Source organism: Lepidochelys kempii, chromosome 2, assembly GCF_965140285.1.
Source record: "Lepidochelys kempii isolate rLepKem1 chromosome 2, rLepKem1.hap1, whole genome shotgun sequence".
Taxonomy (NCBI): Eukaryota; Metazoa; Chordata; order Testudines; family Cheloniidae; genus Lepidochelys; species Lepidochelys kempii.
The window spans coordinates 238,131,275-238,155,611 of NC_136381.1; the positions used below are offsets into that span (position 1 = coordinate 238,131,275).

General features: G+C 45.2%; 1 protein-coding gene across 3 annotated transcripts in view; it reads right to left on the reverse strand.

The window, feature by feature from the left end:
• ODAD2 (outer dynein arm docking complex subunit 2) overlaps positions 1-24,337 on the reverse strand; it is a 199,788-nt gene that overhangs the window by 144,277 nt on the left and 31,174 nt on the right. For all 3 annotated transcript variants that reach the window (XM_073334342.2, XM_073334346.2, XM_073334345.2), the window contains exons 8-10: positions 17,880-18,097; positions 9,866-9,988; positions 9,499-9,643 (exon numbers count right to left, since the gene is read on the reverse strand). In XM_073334342.2, the coding sequence (XP_073190443.2) occupies positions 9,499-9,643; positions 9,866-9,988; positions 17,880-18,097 (486 nt within the window). The remainder of the gene's footprint in view (positions 1-9,498; positions 9,644-9,865; positions 9,989-17,879; positions 18,098-24,337) is intronic.

Below are 24,337 nucleotides of genomic sequence, written 5' to 3' on the forward strand. Positions count from 1 at the left end.
TCCAGTTTGAATTCATCCTTCTTAAACATGGGAGACCAGAACTGCACACAGTATTCCAGATGAGGTCTCACCAGTGCCTTGTATAATGGTACTAACACCTCCTTATCTCTACTGGAAGTACCTCGCCTGATGCATCCCAAGACCGCATTAGCTTTTTTCACGGACATATCACATTGGCAGCTCATAGTCATCCGGAGGTCAACCAATACTCCAAGATCCTTCTCCTCCTCCGTTACTTCTAATTGATGCGTCCCCAGCTTATAACTAAAATTCTTGTTATTAATCCCTAAATGCATGACCTTACACTTCTGACTATTAAATTTCATCCTATTACTATTACTCCAGTTTACAAGGTCATCCAGATCCTCCTGTATGATATCCAGGTCCTTCTCTAAATTGGCAATACCTCCCAGCTTTGTGTCATCCGCAAACTTTATTAGCACTCTCTCACTTTTTGTGCCAAGTCAGTAATAAAAATTAAATAAGCTTGGTCCCAAAACCGATCCCTGAGGAACTCCACAGGTAACCTCCCTCCAGCCTGACAGTTCACCTTTCAGTATGACCCGCTGCAGTCTCCCCTTTAACCAATTCCTTATCCACCGTTTAATTTTCATATTGATCCCCATCTTTTCCAATTTAGCTAATAATTCCCCATGTGGCACCGTATTAAACGCCTTACTGAAATCTAGGTAAATTAGACCCACTGCGTTTCCTTTGTCTAAAAAATCTGTTTCTCAAAGGAGGAGATCGGGTTGGTTTGGCAAGATCTACCTTTTGTAAAACCATGTTGTATTTTGTCCCAGTTACCATTGACTCAATGTCCTTAACTACTTTCTCCTTCAAAATTTTTTACAAGACCTTGCATACTACAGATGTCAAACTAACAGGCCTGTAGTTATCTGGATCACCTTTTTCCCCCCGTTTTAAGAATAGGAATTATGTTAGCAATTCTCCAGTCATACGGTACAACCCCTGAGATTACAGATTGATTAAAAATTCTTGCTAATGGGCTTGCAATTTCATGTGCCAATTCCATTAATATTCTTGGATGAAGATTATCTAGGCCCCCCGATTTAGTCCCATTAAGCTGTTTGAGTTTCGCTTCTACTTCAGATATGGTAATATCTACCTCCATATCCTCATTCCCATTTGTCATATTACCATTATCCCTAAGCTCCTCATTAAAGACTGGGGCAAAGTATTTGTTTAGATATTGGGCCATGCCTAGATTATCCTTAACCTCCACTTCATCCTCAGTGTTTAGCGGTCCCACTTCTTTCTTTTCTTCTTATTTATATACCTATAGAACCTTTTACTATTGGTTTTAATTCCCTTTGCAAGGTTCAACTCTACTTGACTTTTAGCTTTTCTCACTTTATCCCTACGTGTTCTGACCCCAATAAGGTAGCTTTCCTTGCTGATCTCTCCCATCTTCCACTCCCTGTATGCTTTCTGCTTTTTCTTAATCACCTCTTTGAGATGTTTGCTCATCCAGCTTAGTCTACAACTCCTGCCTATGAATTTTTTCCCCTTTCTTGGGATGCAGGCTTCCGATAGCTTCTGCAGCTTTGACGTGAAGTAATCCCAGGCCACCTCTGCCTTTAGAGCCATAAGTTCTCAGTCCAATCCACCTCCCTAACTAATTTCCTTAATTTTTGAAAGTCAGCCCTTTTGAAATCAAAAACCCTAGTTGCAGATTTTTGTTTATCCTTCCATTCAGTTTGAACTGAATTAGCTCATAATCACTTGAGCCAAGGTTGTCCCCTACAACCATTTCTTCTATGAGGTCCTCACTACTCACATATTTAAAAAAGTTATTTACTGTAACTGTGGCTCTTTGAGATGTGATGCAGATGTGTATTCCACATAGGTGTGTGTGTCCAGCTCACTGGAGCCAGAGAATTTTGCCTAGCAGTACCTAGGCAAAAGTGTAGGAGGTGGCACTCATGTCTCGTGCTCATAGCCCCTCCCTGAGCAATATGAGGCAGCACCACCTTGACACTCACACCCAGTTTCTTAGCACCGAACACCTAGACACTGGACTCTGATGCAGAGGGTATGGAGGATGGGTTGTGGACATCTCAAAGAACCATAGCTACAGTTAGTAATTTCTTCTTCGAGTAGATGCAGCACTGTATTCTATTTTGGTGACTCAGAAGCAGTACCCACCCCAGGAGGCAGGGCTTGGGCTCTACTGAAACAAGGATTGCAGGACTGCCGTACCAAAACATGCTCTGGAAGACACAGTAATGGCATAATGATTCATAAATGTATGTATGGATGACCACATATCAGCCCTGCAAATCTCCAGTATTGAGATGTCACTAAGGAACACTATTGCTGTTGCTTGTGCTCTTACAGAATGAGCTCTCACTTGCTGAGGAGGTGTAGCAGAAATGATTTCATATGCAGTCTTGATACAGAGAGGAAGGGGTACGGGGAGTTGAATTGACAGCATGAGAAGTTCAGAGAACCAGCACTGCCTTGGCCATGCCAGGACAATAAGAATGAACTTGGCTTGGTCCATCTACATCCACCTCCACCACTACTCCCAAAGCCAGCAGAGAGTGAACCTGCTCGAGGGGCAGTATCTTGTGAAAGGGGTCCCTGAAGAGGGATGTGGAGTAAGGGTGGGGAGGAGGGACAGAAAGGAATTGGATGGCATCGCCTGATCAGACAGTGCTTAAGACCCAGCTGTCAGTGGTGATTGCACCCCAAGCACTGTGAAAGTGGGCCAGCCTGTCCCCAACAGAGGGGATGGGTAGAAGGAAGTAACAACTGGAACATTGCTCCAGACGAAGAAGTCAAAGTAGGTGTTGGGGGTGCAGGGTGCTGGGGAAGGCATGTTGACTGGCCAAACCCCAGATCCAACAGCTTCCTCCTATTGGATCTGTGCCTCTTTCTGGAGTAGTCCTGCTGTCTTGAGAGAGGGAAAGACTGCCCAAATATATGCTGCAGATGATACTGCTGCTGCTGACTACAGTGGCACCTTTGAACTGTGAACATATGCCCCAAGGACCATATGGTAGCTCTAGACCCTTTGAAGGAGTCCAGAGTCTCTTCCGTTGTGTCCGAAAAAAGCACTTGGTCATCGAAGGGCAAATCCTCCATGGCCCGCTGCAATGCTCAAATTCTGCAGCCAGGAAGCCCTTCTAATGGTCATTGTTAATGCCATCACTCTGGCCGAAGTATCCAAGACATCCAGAGTGGACTGCAATGAAGTCTTAGCTACCAAGCAGTCTTCAGTGATAAAGTGCCCCAAATTTCTCCCTCAAGGCTTTGGATAGTTGGTCTGCAAACTTAGACATAGCTGTCCAGTTCACAAAGTGATATTTGGACAGCAGTGACTGCTGGTTAGCAATGCAAATCTGCAAGGATGACGAGGTGTAAATCTTCCTACCCATCAGGTCCATCCGTTTAGAGTTCTTATCCTTGGGAGTGGACTTAAATCTGCCTTGCTGGGCTCTATTCACTGTGATTACAACCAGGGAATTTGGAGTCAGATGGGAGTAAAAACCCTCAAATCCCTGCACCAAAACAAAGTAGCATTTCTCCATGTGCTTTACAGTAGGAGTAACAAAGCTAGAGTGCTTCAGAGAAATTTAGAAGGCTCTAGGAGTGCGCTGTTAATAGACAAGGCAACTCTCCCAGGGGCAGATGGCTTCAGGATATCCAACAACTTATGGGTATTCTCCTGCAGAAACTCCACTTGAATACCCAGGGAAGCACCCATGAGCCACAAAAGTTCCTGGTACACCTTGAAATCCTTCAGTACCCAAGAGGAGGAAGAGCCAGGCATTGCGGAATCGTCCAGGGACGAAGATGATGGGGTTAACTGTGCTAGAGCCAGATCCTGCTCCAGGACTGACAAGCCTGATTGGGACAACTCTGGAGGCTCCACGAGGGGAAGGTTCACTGGTGCATGGGCCTGTGGCAGATGGATGGTGTCTGCCACAGACTTGCCCAGTAATCTCACCTTAGAGAAAGATGAGGAATTGGAGCATCACGACCAAGGAGCATCCCACAGATCTCATGGCAGTAACTGGTATGGATATGGCATTGGTGGCCAGTAGGTGCTGAGACCCTCATCCCCACCATGAGACAAGCACCAATCCTTGTACCTATAGCACTCTATGAATAGCCCCCAATGTGGGTCAAGCAATGGGGGTGTGCAGGGGGAGAGAGAGAGAGAAAAGATCCTGACCTGGCCGTCAAGGAATCCCAGGATTTAGGGGATAAAGGTGGAGCCAGCCCTCAGGCTGTGAGTGACCAGTCTGACTCAGCTGTAGCCCAAAATGAAGAGGGAACTGGTGCTGATGGTGGGAACAGTACCACCGGCACCTAGTATACCTCCATTTCCATTGCTGGAAGCGGTGTCAACCTGGAAGTTGTCAGCAGTGCAGAAGTGGAGAGTGGTGAGTGCTGCCACAGTAACATTGGCAGCGCCAACAGCAGGGGTGCCAAAGAAGTTTCTGGTGCCGAGAAGATCCCTTGTGCCAAGCCTAGCACCAGTCCCACTTCCACTGACTGTGGAAGGGAAACATGGTGGTGTGGTGCTAACAGGCCCACAGGTTCAGCAGCCTACATAGCCGCTGGGGCTATAAATACCACAGCCCTGGCAAAGTCCTGGATCAAGGGAGAAGTAGGGATAGAAAAGCAGAGTAGGTCCACTGCCGTCTGATATGCCACTGGCAGGGAAACCACCAGTGCCAGCATCACCCTTGTCATTACCTGACTCAACAGATGGCCTGGGGCCAGAACCAAAGCCAATGGTATGGGGTCTCTGACCTCCTTGTGCAGTACTGGGGAGTGGAAGATGGGACCTGCTCCATCCTGCACACCAGCATTCAGACCATACCAGCTTATGCGCCTTCTAGAGGAGGCAGACGAATCCCCACAGGAGCTGGAGAAACAGTCTTATGTGACCTTTTCCTCAGTATACTTGATGGGGAGCAACTCCTGTCTTCAGAGAGGCACCAGCTCCAGAGTGCAAAACAGCAACATTCTCAGAACCCCAGGGCAACCCCCAATCCAACATAGGCTTCAATGCCAAAGCAAGCCACATGGCCTGTTTGAGGTGATTCCTCACCACCTTGGTCCATTTTGTGAACAATATGCAAATTGAATACTGCTCCTTGATGTGGGCTTCACCTAAGTACAGCAACCCCCGTGTGTGAGGATCGTTGTTGGGGATCACTCCCCCACACGATGGACAATGTTTAAACCCTGCTGAGGGCATCGCTGGGCAAATACTTAATCTAAAGCTAACTAACACTATACTAAGGGTACTAATTAACTATTGTGACAAGTTCCTCCTCTGACTTGGTGGGTCCTGTGCTTATTGGCGGATTTGCTTGCCTCAGAGATTCATGTCAGCCCTCAGTTTGGCCACTTTTGCTAGCGGCTCAAACCTGCCATTCACTCAGCTAACCTCATCACTGGCCAGCCTGGGAAAAAGAAAGGAGAACAATCCCTGCAGTCTCTGCTGATCCACCATGTGGGTTGGGGAACAGCCCAGAGACCTTCCCCTCTAGTGGAATCCACAATCCAGGTCAACTCCTCCTGTGTCTGATCAGGAGTTGGGAGGTTTGGGGGGAACCTGGGCCCACCCTCTACTCCAGGCTCCAGCCCAGGACCCTGTAGACTGCAGATGTCTAGAGTGCCTCCTGGAACAGCTGCACAACAGCTACAACTCCCTGGGCTACTTCCCCATGGCCTCCTCCCAACACCTTCTTTATCCTCACCACAGGATCTTCCTCCTGGTGTCTGATAATGCTTGTACTCCTCAGTCCTCCAGCAGTATACCTTCGCACTCTCAGCTCCTAGGGCTTCTTGCTCCCAGCTCCTCACATGCCCACCACAAACTGAAGTGAGGTCCTTTTTAAACTCAGGTGCCCTGATTAGTCAGCCTGCCCTAATTGATTCTAGCAGCTTCTTAATTGGCTCCAGGTGTCCTAATTAGCTTGCCTGAATTTGTTCTAGCAAGTTCCTTCTTCTTCTGGAACTGCCCCGGTTACCTTACCCAGGGAAAATGGACCTGCTTAATCTGGGACTAATATATCTGACTTCTAACACTCTCCTGTAGCCATCTGGCCTGACCCTGTCACACTATATACAACTAGAAAAAGCCATTACGAAAAAGAGAGATTGTGAGGTTAGGAACCACAAAGAGCTCCGACTCCAGCCACAGGAGATAAGAAGGAATTGAGAGGGATTGAGGCAGTGCTGGCTCATATAGCTCGGGAGAGACTGTGAGCACAAGGTATGAGTGCTGCCTCCTATGGGTACTGGTAGTCAAAATTCTCTGGCTCTGGGGTGCTGTGTGCACGTGTGCACACACACACCCATCCACCTACCCACCCCCCTAAAGGGAATACATGGCTGCATCCACTGAAAGAATAGGAGTATTATGCAGCAGCTGTATTATGTATATCAGGGCCCTTGTGAGAAGGGACGAGTTGTGAGTTACAATGCAAGGAGAAAAGATAGCAGTCTTGTCAGTATGAAGGTGGGTTCACAGGTTTGGATAAGGGTGGGGCTTATGGGAGACCAATGATAGTAATGCATTCCAAAGCCAAGCACCCAGCCCCAGTTACCCCAAAGTTCAAATGCAAAACTGATAGCAGCATCCATCAGTGTAGATACATAGAAAGAAGTGGTCTGTTAAGGTAGACACAGCCCATACATTAACATCAGCATCCTGAACTACACTTAAAAGCAAATAGAAATAAGTGCATCATGCCAAGGATAAATGTAATATGCTCAACACCAGTAGCACCACTGAGCAAGCAAGATGCCACATTCTGCACAAGATTAAACTTCCAGGTGGTCTTTTAGGATAGCTCCAAATAGCAGGCAATATAAAGATCCAATCTAGAGGTGGGGAAGGCATAGAGAACCATGGCAATGGCTGTATACACCTGTGGAATTTTTTATACATCCATTACTATAGCATCTATAGTAGATTCTACATACACAAATTAAAAGGTGTCCGTGAGAGATGGATTAGAAACTAGCTAAGAGACAGAGAGGAGTCAGTTAAATCTGCTGAGGATAGTGGTTAAAACACTGGAAACTGCTGAAGCTTTGATTACACTACATTAGTGGTATCACTGTTGCTAACAACTGATGACACCAGTGGGAATTCTGTCCAATGATTTTTTAGTGTGGACAACGTTGTATACTTTATAGCAGGGGTTGGCAACCTATGGCACACATGCCAAAGATGGCACGTGAGCTGATTTTTAATGGCACGCTGCTGCCTGCCAGGTCCCAGTTGCCAGCCCCACTCAGCCCGCTGCCGAACCCAGGCTGGGACCCCGGCAGGCAGCAGCGTGCCATTAAAAATCCTGCCCCCCCCCACCACCGCAGGGGCAGGGTGAAGAAGCTTGGTCCTGCCGGCTGCTGCTGCAGGGCAGGCAAGGTTCCCCCCCTCCCCCGCCATGCTGGGTTTCTGCCCCTCCTCCTCTCCCTCCCTGCCGCTGATCAGCTGATGGCCCTTGCGAGGGAGGGGGATAAGCAGAGCAGGAGAAGAGGTGGGGATGGGGCCTTGGGGAAGAGGGCGGGAATCAGGGCGTATCCCTTCCAGCCCCCTGCAGCGAGCTGCTCCGGGCAGGGGGCTGGGAGCACCCCCACGACCCTAGCCCACACCCCCAGTCCTCTGCCCTGACTCCTGCACCCTCCTCACCCCCTCCCCCAGCCCTCTGCCCTGATCCTGGCACCCGTCACCCCCTCCCCCAGCCCTCTGCCCTGATCCTGGCACCCCAACCCACCCCAGCCCTCTGCCCTGACCCCAGCACCCCCCATACACCCCAGCCTCCTGCCCTGACCTCTGCACCCTCCCATGACCCCAGCCTTTACTCCAGCCCCCCCACACATACCCAGCCCCCGCACACCCCATGCCCTGACTCCTGCACCCTCCTCATACACCCCCAGCCCCCTGCCCTGACTCCTGCACCTCCCACACACTATGCCCTGACTCTTGCACCCCCCACATTCTCACCCCACCCTAAGCACCAAAGGGAGCTCCTGTACCACCACCCCCAGATTCCTGCCTGTACCCCTCGCACCAAATGGGAGCTGCCCAGGTAAGCACTCCACACCCAAACCTCCTGCCCCAATCCTGAGCCCCTTCCCTCATTTTAGCTCCTGGCCAGACCCTGCATCCCAACCCCCAGCCTGCTCCTTCACCCCCAGACCTGTGCTCAGTGCACTTCCACCCTCAGTTCAGTGCAAAGAGAGAGGAAGAGAATGGGCTAGAACAAGGGAGAAGGTAGGTACCCACTCTATGTGGGCAGGGCTGGGATCCCAGGCTGGCAGCGGGCTGAGCAGGGCTGGCAGCCAGGACCCTGGCTGGCAGGAGCCGGCAGACAGAACTCCAGATTGGCAGTGGGCTGAGTGGCAGCGGGCTGAGCTGCTTAGCTCACTGCCGGTCTGAGGTCCCAGCCGCCGGTCCCACTCAGCCTGCTGCCAGTTTGGGGTTCCGGCTGCCAGCCACTTGCCAGCCGGGGGCCTGGCCACAGACCCCGCTCAGTCTGCTGCCGGCCTAGGTGAACAGAAACCCAGGCTGGCAGTGGGCTGAGCAGGCCGGCAGCGTAAGATCAGCATTTTAATTTAATTTTAAATGAAGCTTCTTAAACATTTTGAAAGCCTTGTTTACTTTACATATGACAATAGTTTAGCTATATAATATATAGACTTCTAGAGAAAGACCTTCTAAAAAACGTTAAAATGTATTACTGGCACGCTAAATCTTAAATTAAAGTGAATAAATGAAGACTCGGCACACCACTTCTGAAAGGTTGCCGACCCCTGCTTTATAGTTTTATTCAAAAAAACAAAAACAAATACTCCTATGCCAATTATTAGTAAATTATATTATTTAAATTCTCTGATAAGCTTGTAAAGGAATTCTCCCTGAGGGAAACACATAATTGGCTTAAAAGTGCCATGGAATGGTTTATTTTTTATTATGTAAAACATCAACAGCATTATAAATATGTATATGCTACTATATATTTTCAACAACAGTCATCTTTTTTTTTTTTTTTTTTTTTTTTTGCTTTGGGAGCCTCTTATTTGTCAGACAATTTCTTTTCAGCTAACAAACATTTGACATGATGCACTACAACATTAGGGTTACTTCAGTAATGCATTAATCACAGTTGATAGACTTTAGGCAAAGTATTCTAATTTAATAAAAATTCTTGAAAGTTGTTATCCACATAAAAAAATATCTTGGAATACTGCAACTCAAATTCAAAACAAACAACAATAATTCATAAAGAAGAAATCATTTAAGTTTTAAACAACATCAAATAGAGTAATTCAGGGGACTTATACTCCAAAAAGAGCAAATAAAAAAGTCTGAGAAAGGGGAGGAAGATAAGAATGTCCAGAGTTTCAGAATCTCAATATGTGAGTTAATTAGCTAAATTTCAATACCTGAGTCTTCAGCATTTTTTATAATAAAAGAACTGTTAAAATTGATTTGCTTACCTTTATGTATTTTACTAGTTTCTGAATTTGCCAGTATTCGGATGGCAAATCAGTGTTTCCTTCCTGGTGACGTTCAGGCTGCTTTTCATCTTCCTCACTCTCAGAGGAACTTTGACTAATTTCATCAGATTTTTCTGACACTTTACTAGCAACAAAAAGACAAAATCACTTACTTTAAGTATTTATTGACTAATGTAAACAGACACAGGTATAACAAATTGGACAAGATTTTTCTCATTTTAAACTTAATTAGAAAAAAAACACTCATAATTCGATTTACCAGCTATTGAACAAGATTACAATTACTGTATGTGCTAAAAAACAGGACAAGAATGGAATTAAAGGGAGAAAAATGAATATGCTATACCGTTTTGAAACTGATTGTCCTTTAATAGGTCCAGGGGAAAGGATATTGGCTTTTTTCTTGCTTTCTGGAACAATAGCTCTGTTTTCTTTTTCTTCTTTGATAACTTCATTTGCAGCTTTGTCACTGAAAATATTTGTTTTTGTTAAACATCTTATTTTACAGTTCAAAATATTGTATCTGGTCTTCAATATCTGCACAACAATATCAGTATACAAATGTGTGTAAATTAATCTGTGTAATGATCTTCATTAAGAAGTTACACTCTGTTTAAATTGATCAACTCTGCTGCACAGTATGATAATTGAAGTATTTTTTCCACAGTACATTTTCAGTGGGATTAAATAGAAAGAGAGTATTATAAAAATTAGCAGCAGAAGTTGTTGGATTTGAAATGAAAAGATTTTATTTAGGTGCCTAAATTTCTATTCAGACACAGTTTTGAGGATTCATAGCATACCAAGAATTGTCTAAACAAGATACAGTACAACTTCACTGATTATTATTTGTTTGTTTTCGGTAGAGCCGAGTTTATACTTGCTGATTCCTCACGCAAGGCTCAGTCCTTGCCCCCAAAAAGTTTACCTCATAAAAAACAAAACAAAAAAAGACAATCAGTAGGGAAGGAGGTATGGGTCAACATTTTCAAACCTGGTTTCCTAAAGTTAGGCTTCTAAATCCAAATTTAGGCATCTAAATAAAATGGCCTGATTTTCAAGGTACAGTGGACCAGCAATTCTCATTGATTCAGACAGAATTTGTGGTTGCTCAACACTTCCAAAAACTCAGGCAACTTACACTTAAGTATGCAAATCAAGATTTAGGTGCCTAAATTCAGGCATCCAGAGTTGAAAATTTTGGCTACAACATAAGTAAAACAGTCAATGTTTTAATTGGCCAAATAAAATTCTAAACACTTTTTTTTCATTTTGTGAGATATATAAATCACCTATGCAAATCAGCGTGTAGGCATTGCAACAGAAGTTGTCCTTTAGGAAGATCTGAATGAGAAGAGGGTAGGAGCCTTCTCAGTTTGCTAATCTGTAGTTCAATAATCTCATCAAGACAAAAACCAAACAAAACATAGCATTCTTTTTCTCAACAAAGTTAATAATATCTCACTGATTATCCTATTTATAGATTCATAGGTTCCAAGGCCAGAAGGGATCATTCTGATACTCTAGTCTGATCCGCTGTATGACACAGGCCACACAACTCCCCCAAAATCATTCCATTTGAACTAGAACATATTTTTAAAAAAAAATAAAAAAATTTTGATTTAAAAATTGCCAGTGATGGAAAATTCAGCACAACCCTTGGTAAATTGTTCCAATAGTTAATTACCCTCACTGTTAAAAATGTACACCTTATTTCCAGTCTGAATTTGTCTAGCTTCAACTTCCAGCCATTGGATCACATTATACCTTTCTCCACTACTCTAAAGAACTCTGGGTAGAGACCGTTGAATCGTGGAAGTCAACGAATGGCTATGCAGGTGGTGTCGGAGAGAAGGCTTTGGATTCTTTGACCATGGGATGGTGTTCCAAGAAGGAGGAGTGCTAGGCAGAGACGGGCTCCACCTAATGAAGAGAGGGAAGAAAATCTTCGCAAGCAGGCTGGCTAACCTAGTGAGGAGGGCTTTAAACTAGGTTCACTGGGGGAAGGAGACCAAAGCCCTGAGGTAAGTGGGGAAGTGGGATACCAGGAGGAAGCACGAGCAGGAGCGCGCGAGAGGGCAGGGCTCCTGCCCCATACTGAGAAAGAGGGACGATCAGCGAGTTATCTCAAGTGCCTATACACAAATGTAAGAAGCCTGGGAAACAAGCAGGGAGAACTGGAAGTCCTGGCACAGTCAAGGAATTATGATGTGATTGGAATAAGAGAGACTTGGTGGGATAAATCACATGACTGGAGTACTGTCATGGATGGATATAAACTGTTCAGGAAGGACAGGCAGGGCAGAAAAGGTGGGGGAGTTGCACTGTATGTAATGGAGCAGTATGACTGCTCAGAGTTCAAGTATGAAACTGCAGAAAAACCTGAGTGTCTCTGGATTAAGTTTAGAAGTGTGAGCAACAAGGGTGATGTCGTGGTGGGAGTCTGCTATAGACCACTGGACCAGGGGGATGAGGTGGATGAGGCCTTCTTCCGGCAACTCACAGAAGTTACTAGATCGTAGGCCCTGGTTCTCATGGAAGACTTCAATCACCCTGATATCTGCTGGGAGAGCAATACAGCGGTGTACAGACAATCCAGGAAGTTTTTGGAAAGTGTAGGGGACAATTTCCTGGTGCAAGTGCTGGAGGAACCAACTAGGGGCAGAGCTCTTCCTGACCTGCTGCTCACAAACAAGGAAGAATTAATAGGGGAAGCGAAAGTGGATGGGAACCTGGGAGGCAGTGACCATGAGATGGTCGAGTTCAGGATCCTGACACAGGGAAGAAAGGAGAGCAGCAGAATACGGACCCTGGACTTCAGAAAAGCAGACTTTGACTCCCTCCGGGAACTGATGGGCAGGATCCCTGGGAGAATAACATGAGGGGGAAAGAAGTCCAGGAGAGCTGGCTGTATTTTAAAGAATCCTTATTGAGGTTACAGGGACAAACCATCCCAATGTGTAAAAAGAACAGTAAATATGGCAGACGACCAGCTTGGATTAATAGTGAAATCCTTGCTGACCTTAAACACAAAAAAGAAGCTTATAAGAAGTGGAAGATTGGACAAATGACAAGGGAGGAGTACAAAAATATTGCTCAGGCATGCAGGAGTGAAATCAGGAAGGCCAAATCACACTTGGAGTTGCAGCTAGCAAGGGATGTTAATAGTAACAAGAAGGTTTCTTCAGGTATGTTAGCAACAAGAAGAAAGTCAAGGAAAGTGTGGGCCCCTTGCCGAATGAGGGAGGCAATCTAGTGACAGAGGATGTGGAAAATGCTAATGTACTCTATGCTTTTTTTGCCTCTCTATTCACAAACAAGGTCAGCTCCCAGACTACTGAACTGGGCAGCACAGTATGGGGAGGAGGTGACCAGCCCTCTGTGGAGAAAGTAGTGGTTCAGGAGTATTTAGAAAAGCTGGATAAGCACAAGTCCATGGGGCCAGATGCACTGCATCTGAGGGTGCTAAAGGAGTTGGCAGATGTGACTGCAGAGCCATTGGCCATTATCTTTGAAAACTCATGGCGATCGGGGGAAGTCCCGGACGATTGGAAAAAGGCTAATGTAGTGCCCATCTTTAAAAAAGGGAAGAAGCAGGATCCTGGGAACTACAGGCCAGTCAGCCTCACCTCAGTCCCTGGAATAATTATGGAGCAGGTCCTCAAGGAATCAATTCTGAAGCACTTAGAGGAGAGGAAAGTGATCAGGAACAGTCAGCATGGATTCACCAAGGGCAAGTCATGCCTGACTAATCTAATTGCCTTCTATGATGAGATAACTGGCTCTGTGGATGAAGGGAAAGCAGTGGACATGTTGTTCCTTGACTTTAGCAAAGCTTTTGACATGGTCTCCCACAGTATTCTTGCCAGAAAGTTAAAGAAGTATGGGCTGGATGAATGGACTATAAGGTGGATAGAAAGCTGGCTAGATCATTGGGCTCAACAGGTAGTGATCAGTGGCTCCATGTCTAGTTGGCAGCCAGTATCAAGCAGAGTGCCCCAAGGGTCGGTCCTCGGGCTGGTTTGGTTCAATATCTTCATAAATGATCTGGAGGATGGTGTGGATTGCACCCTCAGCAAGTTTGCAGATGACACTAAACTGGGAGGAGAGGTAGATACACTGGAGGAGGTAGGGATAGGATACAGAGGGCCCTAGACAAATTAGAGGATTGGGCCAAAAGAAATCTGATGAGGTTCAACAAGGACAAGTGCAGAGTCCTGCACTTAGGATGGAAGAATCCCATGCACCGCTACAGACTAGGGACCGAATGGCTCGGCAGCAGTTCTGCAGAAAAGAACCTGGGGTTACAGTGGACGAGAAGCTGGATATGAGTCAACAGTGTGCCCTTATTGCCAAGAAGGCCAATGGCATTTTGGGATGTATATGTAGGGGCATTGCCAGCAGTTCGAGGGACGTGATCGTTCCCCTCTATTCGGCATTGGTGACGCCTCATCTGGAGTACTGTGTTGAGTTTTGGGCCCCACACTACAAGAAGGATGTGGAAAAATTGGAAAACGTCCAGCGGAGGGCAACAAAAATGATTAGGGGACTGGTACACATGACTTATGAGGAGAGGCTGAGGGAACTGGGATTGTTTAGTCTGCGGAAGAGAAGAATGAGGGGGGATTTGATTTGATAGCTGCTTTCAACTACCTGAAAGGGGGTTCCAAAGAGGATGGATCTAGACTGTTCTCAGTGGTAGCTGATGACAGAACAAGGAGTAATGGTCTCAAGTTGCAGGGGGGATATTTAGGTTGGATATTAGGATGGAGTGGAGGTCAAGGATAATCTAGGCATGGCCCAATATCTAAACAAATACTTTGCCTCAGTCTTTAATAAGACTAAAGAGGATCTTAGGGATAATGGTAGCATGATAAATGGGAATGAGGATATGGAGGTAGACATCACCATATCTGAGGTAGAAGCGAAACTCAAACAGCTTAATGGGGCTAAATCGGGGGGCCCAGATAATCTTCATCCAAGAATATTAAAAGAATTGGCACAAGAAATTGCAAGCCCATTAGCAAGAATTTTTAATGAATCTGTAAATTCAGGGGTTGTACCATATGATTGGAGAATTGCTAACATAGTTCCTATTTTTAAGAAAGGGAAAAAAAGTGATCCAAGTAATTATAGGCCTGTTAGTTTGACATCTGTAGTATGCAAGGTCTTGGAAAAAATTTTGAAGGAGAAGGTAGTTAAGGACATTGAAGTCAATGGTAAATGGGACAAAATACAACATGGTTTTACAAAAGGTAGATCGTGCCAAACCAACCTGATTTCCTTCTTTGAGAGAGTAACAGATTTTTTAGATAAAGGAAACGCAGTGGATCTAATTTATTTAGATTTTAGTAAGGCGTTTGATACTGTGCCACATGGGGAATTATTAGTTAAATTGGATAAGATGGGCATCAATAGGAAAATTGAAAGGTGGATAGGGAATTGGTTAAAGGGGAGACTACAACGGGTCCTACTGAAAGGTGAACTGTCAAGTTGGAGGGAGGTTACCAGTGGAGTTCCTCAAGGATCAGTTTTGGGACCAATCTTATTTAATCTTTTTATTACTGACCTGGGCACAAAAAGTGGGAGTGTGCTAATAAAGTTTGCAGATGATACAAAGCTGGGAGGTATTGCTAATTTAGAGAAGGACAGGGATACCCTACAGGAGGATCTGGATGACCTTGTAAACTGGAGTAATAGGAATAGGATGAAATTTAATAGTGAGAAGTGTAAGGTCATGCATTTAGGGATTAATAACAAGAATTTTAGTTATAAGCTAGGGACGCATCAACTAGAAGTAACGGAGGAGGAAAAGGACCTTGGAGTATTGGTTGATCATAGGTTGACTATGAGCTGCCAATGTGATATGGCTGTGAAAAAAGCTAATGTCGTCTTGGGATGCATCAGGAGAGGTATTTCCAGTAGGGATAAGGAGGTTTTAGTACCGTTATATAAGGCACTGGTGAGACCTCACCTGGAATACTGTGTGCAGTTCTGGTCTCCCATGTTTAAGAAGGATGAATTCAAACTGGAACAGGTACAGAGAAGGGCTACTAGGATGATCCGAGGAATGGAAAACTTGTCTTATGAAAGGAGACTCAGGGAGCTTGGCTTGTTTAGCCTAACTAAAAGAAGGTTGAGGGGAGATATGATTGCTCTCTATAAATATATCAGAGGGATAAATACCAGAGAGGGAGAGGAATTATTTAAACTCAATACCAATGTGGACACAAGAACAAATGGATATAAACTGGCCACTAGGAAATTTAGATTAGAAATTAGACGAAGGTTTCTAACCATCAGAGGAGTGAAGTTTTGGAATAGCCTTCCGAGGGAAGTAGTGGGGGCAAAAGATCTATCTTGCTTTAAGATTAAACTCGATAAGTTTATGGAGGAGATGGTATGATGGGATAACATGGTTTTGGTAATTAAATATTCATGGTAAATAGGCCCAATGGCCTGTGATGGGTTTTTAGATGGGGTAAGATCCAAGTTACCCGGGAAAGAATTTTCTGTAGTATCTGGCTGATGAATCTTGCCCATATGCTCAGGGTTTAGCTGATCGCCATATTTGGGGTCGGGAAGGAATTTTCCTCCAGGGCAGATTGGAAGGCCCTGGAGGTTTTTCGCCTTCCTCTGTAGCATGGGGCACGGGTCACTTGCTGGAGGATTCTCTGCTCCTTGAGGTCTTCAAACTACAATTTGAGGACTTCAATAGCACAGATATAGGTGTGAGGTCTTTTTTAGGAGTGGTGGGTGAAATTCTGTGGCCTGCATTGTGCAGGAGGTCAGACTAGATGATCATAATGGTCCCTTCTGACCTAAATATCTATGAATCTATGAAAAAACTTTTTCATTAGGAGGGTGGTGAAACACTGGAATGCGTTAGCTAGGGAGGTGGTGGAATCTCCTTCCTTTGAGGTTTTTAAGGTCAGGCTTGACAAAGCCCTATCTGGGATGATTTAGTTGGGGATTGATCCTGCTTTGAGCAGGGGGTTGGACTAGATGACCTCCTGAAGTCCCTTCCAACCCTGATATTCTATGATTATCAAATATTTGTTCCCCATATAGGCACTTACAGGCTGTAATCAAGTCACCTCTTAACCTTCTCTTTGTTAAACTAACTAGATTGAACTCTTTGAGTCCATCACTATAAGACATGTTTTCTAATCTTATAATTCTTCTCATGGCTCTTCTCTGAACCCTCTCCAATTTATCAACATACTTCTTGAATTGTGGGCACCAGAACTGGACAGTGTTCCAGTAATAGTTGCGCTAGTGCCAAACATAGAGGTAAAATAACCTCTCCACTCCTACTTGATATACCCCTCTTTATGCATCCCAGGATCACATTAGCCCTCTTGGCCACAGTGTCGCACTAGGGTCTGCCAACGTGGACCTCTTTACAGGATCACTCTCATATTATGCAGTATCAGAATAAATAATTAAAACTAAACAGCTGTTAAAACTGATTGTGCGTTGTCCTTGTCCCATCCTAACTAGCAAAAGCCTTGACTGTCAGCATTACAGCTCAACCAATCAGGAAGCAGAAAGCAAGATCTGTCAGTTGCTGTACTTATGCCCCCATCCAGCCACTTTCTTTCATTGGTTTGCTTCCTGCATGCTGGAACCATGGAACACTAATTACCTCTTCTTCCTGTTCTACTAGCCCTTTTCCTTTCTTCTTTCCTTGTAGAAGAAGAAAAAGACTGAAGGAAGAATGAAAGAGACAAAAGGAGGGGGGGGGAGAATAAAGAGTTCATAAAGAGAAGAGAAGCAACAAGGAACACCATTCCTCTTCTACTTTTCATAGTCCCAGCATCTTTACTGTAAGTAAACTCTCTTCTGGGTTTTCTACTGCTTGCTGTGTCCACTGTTAGCCAAGATTATTGCCATATAGGTTAGGAGAAGTGTGTTGTAGGACAAGGGAAGCTTACTTACTGCAATATGGTTTATTATAGTCCTCTTCTCTCCTCAGAAAGTGTTGCTTGGAATAGGTTGTCTATTCCTTCCTGCCTTAGAAAGAACTTGTAATTGAGGGAAATGGCTGAACTGAGGCTCAAGTACTGCAGATGACTGCAAAATCTTGCTGCCTCCTTCCTGACAGGTGGAGCGCCATCATGATGACATTCCAGGCTGCTGTCAGGTAGGATGGCAGAAAAGGACTATAAGAAACTGGATTACAAGTGAGCAATCTTCCCTTAAAATGTTTTATAGGAGCAGGTCCCTGAATTTTATTTTGTATTTGTTTAGTTTATTTTCAATTTAAAAAAAAAATCAGACATACACTGCTAATTCAGACTAATGATTTGGAAACACAAAGTCTACTGTAAAACTCAGTTTTTCAAATAACTACATACTCCTGGGAACCAGTGAGCCCAACGTTCTTCCACTTCAGAGATGGTTCTAATTTCTTGTCAATGGGTTTGCTTTTTACAAGAGGACTCTTGGTCTTCTCAAACACATTCTTTTCTGAATAATCGTAAATCTTCTGGGATTGGCCTGAATCCTCAGCATCAACTATTTCCATATGGTGATAATGCTTTTCATACGTTGGTTCTTCAGAAAAAGTATAATCCTATAAAAAATGGAGAAATGGTTTGTCAATCATATTGCCACATGAAAAATACACATTAAAATAAGTTATAAGAAGAAATCCCAGGATACGTTACTTTAACAATTATATATGGCATATGCAGAACTTCAAATGCATTCTATTGTGTACATTTAAATTGCCTTTCAAAGAATGCAGTATCCATATTAATTTGAAAATTCCGAGGGTGAATACATTTGCCACCATATACAAACTGAAATGTATTTAAAAACAAAGTTATAAGCTAAATTTAGAAATTCTTGAACTTACTCTAAAGGTGCATTTTTTCCCATTGCTAATCTGCGACACCAGCAGTACTACAGAATCCAATTTCAAACCAGTTTTAATAGTCCAGTTTTGCAAACTCTCTCACTCTGCTTTCAACAGACTACTTGTATAAGGGCTATTTTCATGAGTAAAGCATTTGCAGGATCAGGTCCTTAGTTTTTAATCTTTAATTAGAAATAAAATAATCCACTCTGTGAATGAGTGCTGATCCCTACTTGGACAGTGAGGCTTGAAACACTGGCTCATATCTCAAGAATACATCCAACTCTACCACATGGTGTGGAGTGTTTGTTGCCATTATAAAATATGCTATCCCCCACAAAAATTATGTTACAAATAAGTTAATTAATATGCTGATTGGTTTTAAGTTAGTATGTTAATTTTTTTAAAGTAAAATTAATATAAATATTTTCTCTTTATATTTTTTCTGTTTTGCCTTTGAAGTGTGTTTCGGTACAATCTCATGTAGGGAGCTGAATGGCCTTACAAAACCAACAATTGGCTCTGTCTAGTACCAGGGTTTTTCAAAGCATCAACAACAGAACACCTACTGCCTCTTGTGAACTCTTATTTCCTACTGGACTATTCAGCTTTGACAGGAAAGATAACTTATGCTCTTTCATTATTATTATTCCAGCTGTCACTAACATGTATCCAAGCAGTGACATTATTTTATGGACCTGGTCCAAAACAGTTTTAAAGACACTGTCAAAGTGTGGCCTGCCTCCTATTAGTCTGTGATCGGAATTAACTGTCCCATGCATGCTGACCCAAATGTCTAACACTTAGCTAACTCATGTTAACTAACACATTTTAAAAATGTAATCTAGACAAAGTAGATTGCCTTTAACACATGCTAAAATGGTCAAGTTAAAGCCTGGGGGGAATCCTAGTCAGGCCATAACTTAACCATTTTAGCACATGTTAAAGGCAGTATGCTTCTTACAGCTAACCTGTGGTAACATCTTTAACATTGACTCTAACATCACACCTTTAAATGTTAGTCTAGACAAGGCCAATAAGGCAATACAAAGCTGATTAGCTTTGCAATATATGTGAGGTAATGAACTCTTTGAAGCTATTCCTCACTGTCGAAAATGCATAAAAAAAAAGTTACCTTCCTCTCGTAACTGTTGTTCTTCGAGATGTGTTGCATATGTCTATTTCGATAGGTGTGTGTGCGCGTGCCGCATGCACGATCGTCGGAAGGTTTTTCCCGTAGCGGTACCCATCAGGTCAGCTGTGGAGCCCCCTGGAGTGGTGCCTTCATGGTGGTGTATATAGGTTCCTGCCAACCTGCCGCCTGCTCAGTTCCTTCTTGCCAGTCTGTTCCGACAGAGAGGTCGGCAGGTGGGTCTTGGAATGGACATGAGCAACACATTTCGAAGAATAACAGTTACGAGAGGTAGGTAACCGTTTTTTCTTCAAGTGATTGCTCATGTGAATTCCAATAAGTGACTCCCAAGCAGTTTCCCCAGAAGAGGGGTTGGAGTTCACCTGGTTGCTGAATGCAGGACTGCCCTGCCAAAGGCTGTATCGTCCCTCGCCTATTGGGTGATGGCATAGTGCAACATGAAGGTGTGGATGGAAGACCATGTTGCTATCTTGCATATGTCCTGGATAGCGACCTGCACAAGGAATGCTGCGGATGAAGCCTGCGCTTTTGTGGAGTGCTCCGTCAGCGGAGGGGCTGGAATCTTAGCTAGCTCATAGCACGTTCTGATGCAGGACATGATCCACGATGAAATGCGCTGGGACGAAATGGGAAGCCCCTTCATTCTCTCTGCTATTGCAATAAAGAGCTGTGGTGACTTATAAAACGGCTTTGTGCACTTGATGTAGAAGGCTAGGGCTGCCTGACATCCCAAGAATGAAGCATTCGCTCTGTTACTGGCATGTAGCTTAGGGAAGAACACAGGTAAAAATATGTCCAGGTTCACAAGCTGGAATAATGAAACTGGGACACTACCTTTGGTAGAAATGACTGTACAGGGGGGCTCGGAAGTCAGCGCTCTGAGCTCGGAGACCCTTCAGGCCGTGGTTATGGCCACCAGAAAGGCCACCTTCCAGGAAAGTTCCCTGAGGGAGTCAGAGTCTGCTTTTCTGAAGTCCAGAGGGAAGGTTGCCATGGGCTCAAAAGGGGGCCTCATGAGCGTAGACAGGACCATCCTGTCAATCCAGGAAGTTTTTGGAAAGTATAGGGGACAATTTCCTGGTGCAAGTGCTGGAGGAACCAACTAGGGGCAGAGCTCTTCTTGACCTGCTGCTCACAAACAAGGAAGAATTAGTAGGGGAAGCGAAAGTGGATGGGAACCTGGGAGGCAGTGACCATGAGATGGTTGAGTTCAGGATCCTGACACAGGGAAGAAAGGAGAGCAGCAGAATACGGACCCTGGACTTCAGAAAAGCAGACTTTGACTCCCTCAGGGAACTGATGGGCAGGATCCCTGGGAGAATAACATGAGGGAGAAAGAAGTCCATGAGAGCTGGCTGTATTTTAAAGAATCCTTATTGAGGTTGCAGGAACAAACCATCCCGATGTGTAGAAAGAATAGTAGATATGGCAGACAACCAGCTTGGCTTAACAGTGAAATTCTTGCTAATCTTATTAAACACAAAAAAGAAGCTTATAAGAAGTGGAAGATTGGACAAATGACCAGGGAGGAGTATAAAAGTACTGCTCAGGCATGCAGGAGTGAAATCAGGAAGGCCAAATCACACCTGGAGTTGCAGGTAGCAACGGATGTTAATAGTAACAAGAAGGGTTTCTTCAGGTATGTTAGCAACAAGAAGAAGTTCAAGGAAAGTGTGGGCCCCTTACTGAATGGGGGAGGCAACCTAGTGACAGAGGATGTGGAAAAAGCTAAAATACTCAATACTTTTTTTGCCTCTGTCTTCACGAACAAGGTCAGCTCCTAGACTACTGAACTGGGCAGCACAGTATGGGGAGGAGGTGACCAGCCCTCTGTGGAGAAAGAAGTGGTTCAGGAGTATTTAGAAAAGCTGGACGAGCACAAGTCCATGGGGCCGGATGCACTGCATCCAAGGGTGCTAAAGGAGTTGGCGGATGTGACTGCAGAGCAATTGGCCATTATCTTTGAAAATTTATGGTGATCGGGGGAGGACCTAGATGACTGGAAAAAGGCTAATGTAGTGCCCATTTTTAAAAAAGGAAAGGAGGAGGATCCTGGGAACTACAGGCCAGTCAGCCTCACCTCAGTCCCTGGAAAAATCATGGAGCAGGTCTTCAAAAGGAATCAATTCTGAAGCACTTAGAGGAGAGGAAAGTTATCAGGAATAGTCAGCATGGATTCAGCAAGGGCAAGTCATGCCTGACTAACCTAATTGCCTTCTATGATGAGATAACTGGCTCTGTTATGAGGGGAAAGCAGTGGAGATGGTATTCCTTGACTTTAGCAAAGCTTTTGATATGGTCTCCCACAGTATTCTTGCCAGCAAGCTAAAGAAGTATGGGCTGGATGAATGGACTATAAGGTGGATAGAAAGCTGGCTAGATCATCGGGCTCAACAGGTAGTGATCAATGGCTCCATGTCTAGTTGGCAGCTGGTATCAAGTGGAGTGCCCCAAGGGTCGGTCCTCGGGCTGGTTTGGTTCAATATCTTCATTAATGGTCTGGAGGATGGTGTGGATTGCACCCTCAGCAAGTTTGCAGATGACACTAAACTGGGAGGAGAGGTAGATACACTGGAGGGTAGGGATAGGATACAGAGGGCCCTAGACAAATTAGAGGATTGGGCCAAAAGAAATCTGATGAGGTTCAACAAGGACAAGTGCAGAGTTCTGCACTTAGGATGGAAGAATCCCATGCACTGTTACAGACTAGAGACTGAGTGGCTAGGCAGCAGTTCTGCAGAAAAGGACCTGGGGTTACAGTGGACGAGAAGCTGGATATGAGTCAACTGTGTGCCCTTGTTGCCAAGAAATCTAACGGCATTTTGGGCTGTATAAGTAGGATCATTGCCAGCAGATCGAGGGACTATTTGGCATTGGTGAAGCCTCATCTGGAGAACTGTGTTCAATTTTGGGCCCCACACTACAAGAAGGATGTGGAAAAATTGGAAATGGTCCAGTGGAGGGCAACAAAAATGATTAGGGGGCTGGAGCACATGACTTATGAGGAGAGGCTGAGGGAACGGAGATTGTTTAGTCTGCAGAAGAGAAGAATGAGGGGGGATTTGATAGCTGCTTTCAACTACCTGAAAGGGGATTCCAAAGAGGATGGATCTAGACTGTTCTCAGTAGTACCAGATGACAGAACAAGGAGTAATGGTTTCAAGTTGCAGTGGGGGAGGTTTTGGTTGGATATTAGGAAAAACTTTTTTCACTAGGAGGGTGGTGAAGCACTGGAATGGGTTATCTGGAGAGGTGGTGGAATCTCCTTCCTTTGAGGTTTTTAAGGTCAGGCTTGACAAAGCCCTATCTGGGATGATTTAGTTGGGGATTGGTCCTGCTTTGAGCAGGGGGTTGGACTAGATGACCTCCTGAGGTCCCTTCCAACCCTGATATTCTATGATTCTATGACCAGGTTGAGATTGCACTGGGGAATGAGCTGCCACGCCTGGGGATAAAGCCTGTCCAAGCCCTTGAGAATCCACCATGGGATTCCCGAAGACTGACCTACCTGCTGCCCCTGGGTGGAAGGCTGAAATGAGAGCCAGGTGTACCTTGAGAGATGATATTGCCAACCCCTGCTGCATGAGGTACAGTAGGTATTCCAAAATAAGGGGAACTGATGCTTGCTGCGGAGGGTTGCCCATCTGCAGAAACCAGACGGAAAATCGCTTCCACTTTGGCAGGTACGTGGCATGAGTGGAGGGTTTCCTACTTCCCAGCCGAACTTCCCTAACTGAGTCAGAACACTGACGATCTAGCAAGTTCAACCATGGAGTTTCCAAGCCATGAGGAGGAGAGACTCCAGGTTGGGATGTTGTAGACAGCCGTGGCCCTGTGTGATGGGGGCCGGGCACATGGGGAAGGGCTACTGGTCTGTCCACTGAAAGGTTCAATAGTATGGTGAACCAGTGCTGGCGGGGCCACACTGGCGCTATGAGGATCAAGGAAGTCCTGTCCCGGCGAGCCTTGAGGAGGACTTTGTGTATGAGAGGGAAGGGTGGGAATGCATACAGCTGATGATTCGTCCATGAAAGGTGAAAGGCTTCTGCAATGGAGCCTGGGCTGTAGTTCAGAAAGGAGCAGAACTGCTGGCACTTTCTGTTGCTCTGCATTGCAAACAGGTCTGGGTGGGGAAAGCCCCACCTCTGGGAAATCGAGAGCACGATGTCCACCTGGAGGGACCATTCTTGACTGTGAAACGAACGGCTGAGGCTATCAGCTAGCCCATTTTGCACTCCCAGAAGGTATGATGCCACTAGGTGTATCAAGTGGGCGATGCAAAAGTCCCACAGCCTGAGAGCTTCCTGGCACAGGGGAGAGGAGTGAGCACCACCCTGTTTGTTTATATAGAACATCGCTGTGGTGTTGTCAGTCATCACCGACACACATGCACCCTGAAGGTGGGCCTGGAACACTTGGCATGCCAGACGAACTGCCCTCAGCTCCCTTACATTGATGTGCAGCGATAGTTCTGCATGGGACCGTAGGCCTTAGGTTCTGATATTGCCCAGGTGCACTCCCCAACTGAGCGCCGAGGCATCCATGACCAGCGATAGCGTAGGTTGGGGTTTGGCAAAGGGTACTCCCCACAGACCACTTGTGGCTGTAGCCACCAGCAGATAGACTCGAGAATGCAAGGAAGGAGGATAACTATTCTGTCCAGTGGGTCCCTGCTGGGCCTGTGCACCTGCGCCAACCACGCCTGGAGGGGCCAAAGGCGCAATCAGGTGTGCTGGACCATGTCTATGCAACTGCCATATGCCCCAGTAGTTTCATGCAATTTCTGGCTATCGTTGTGGGGA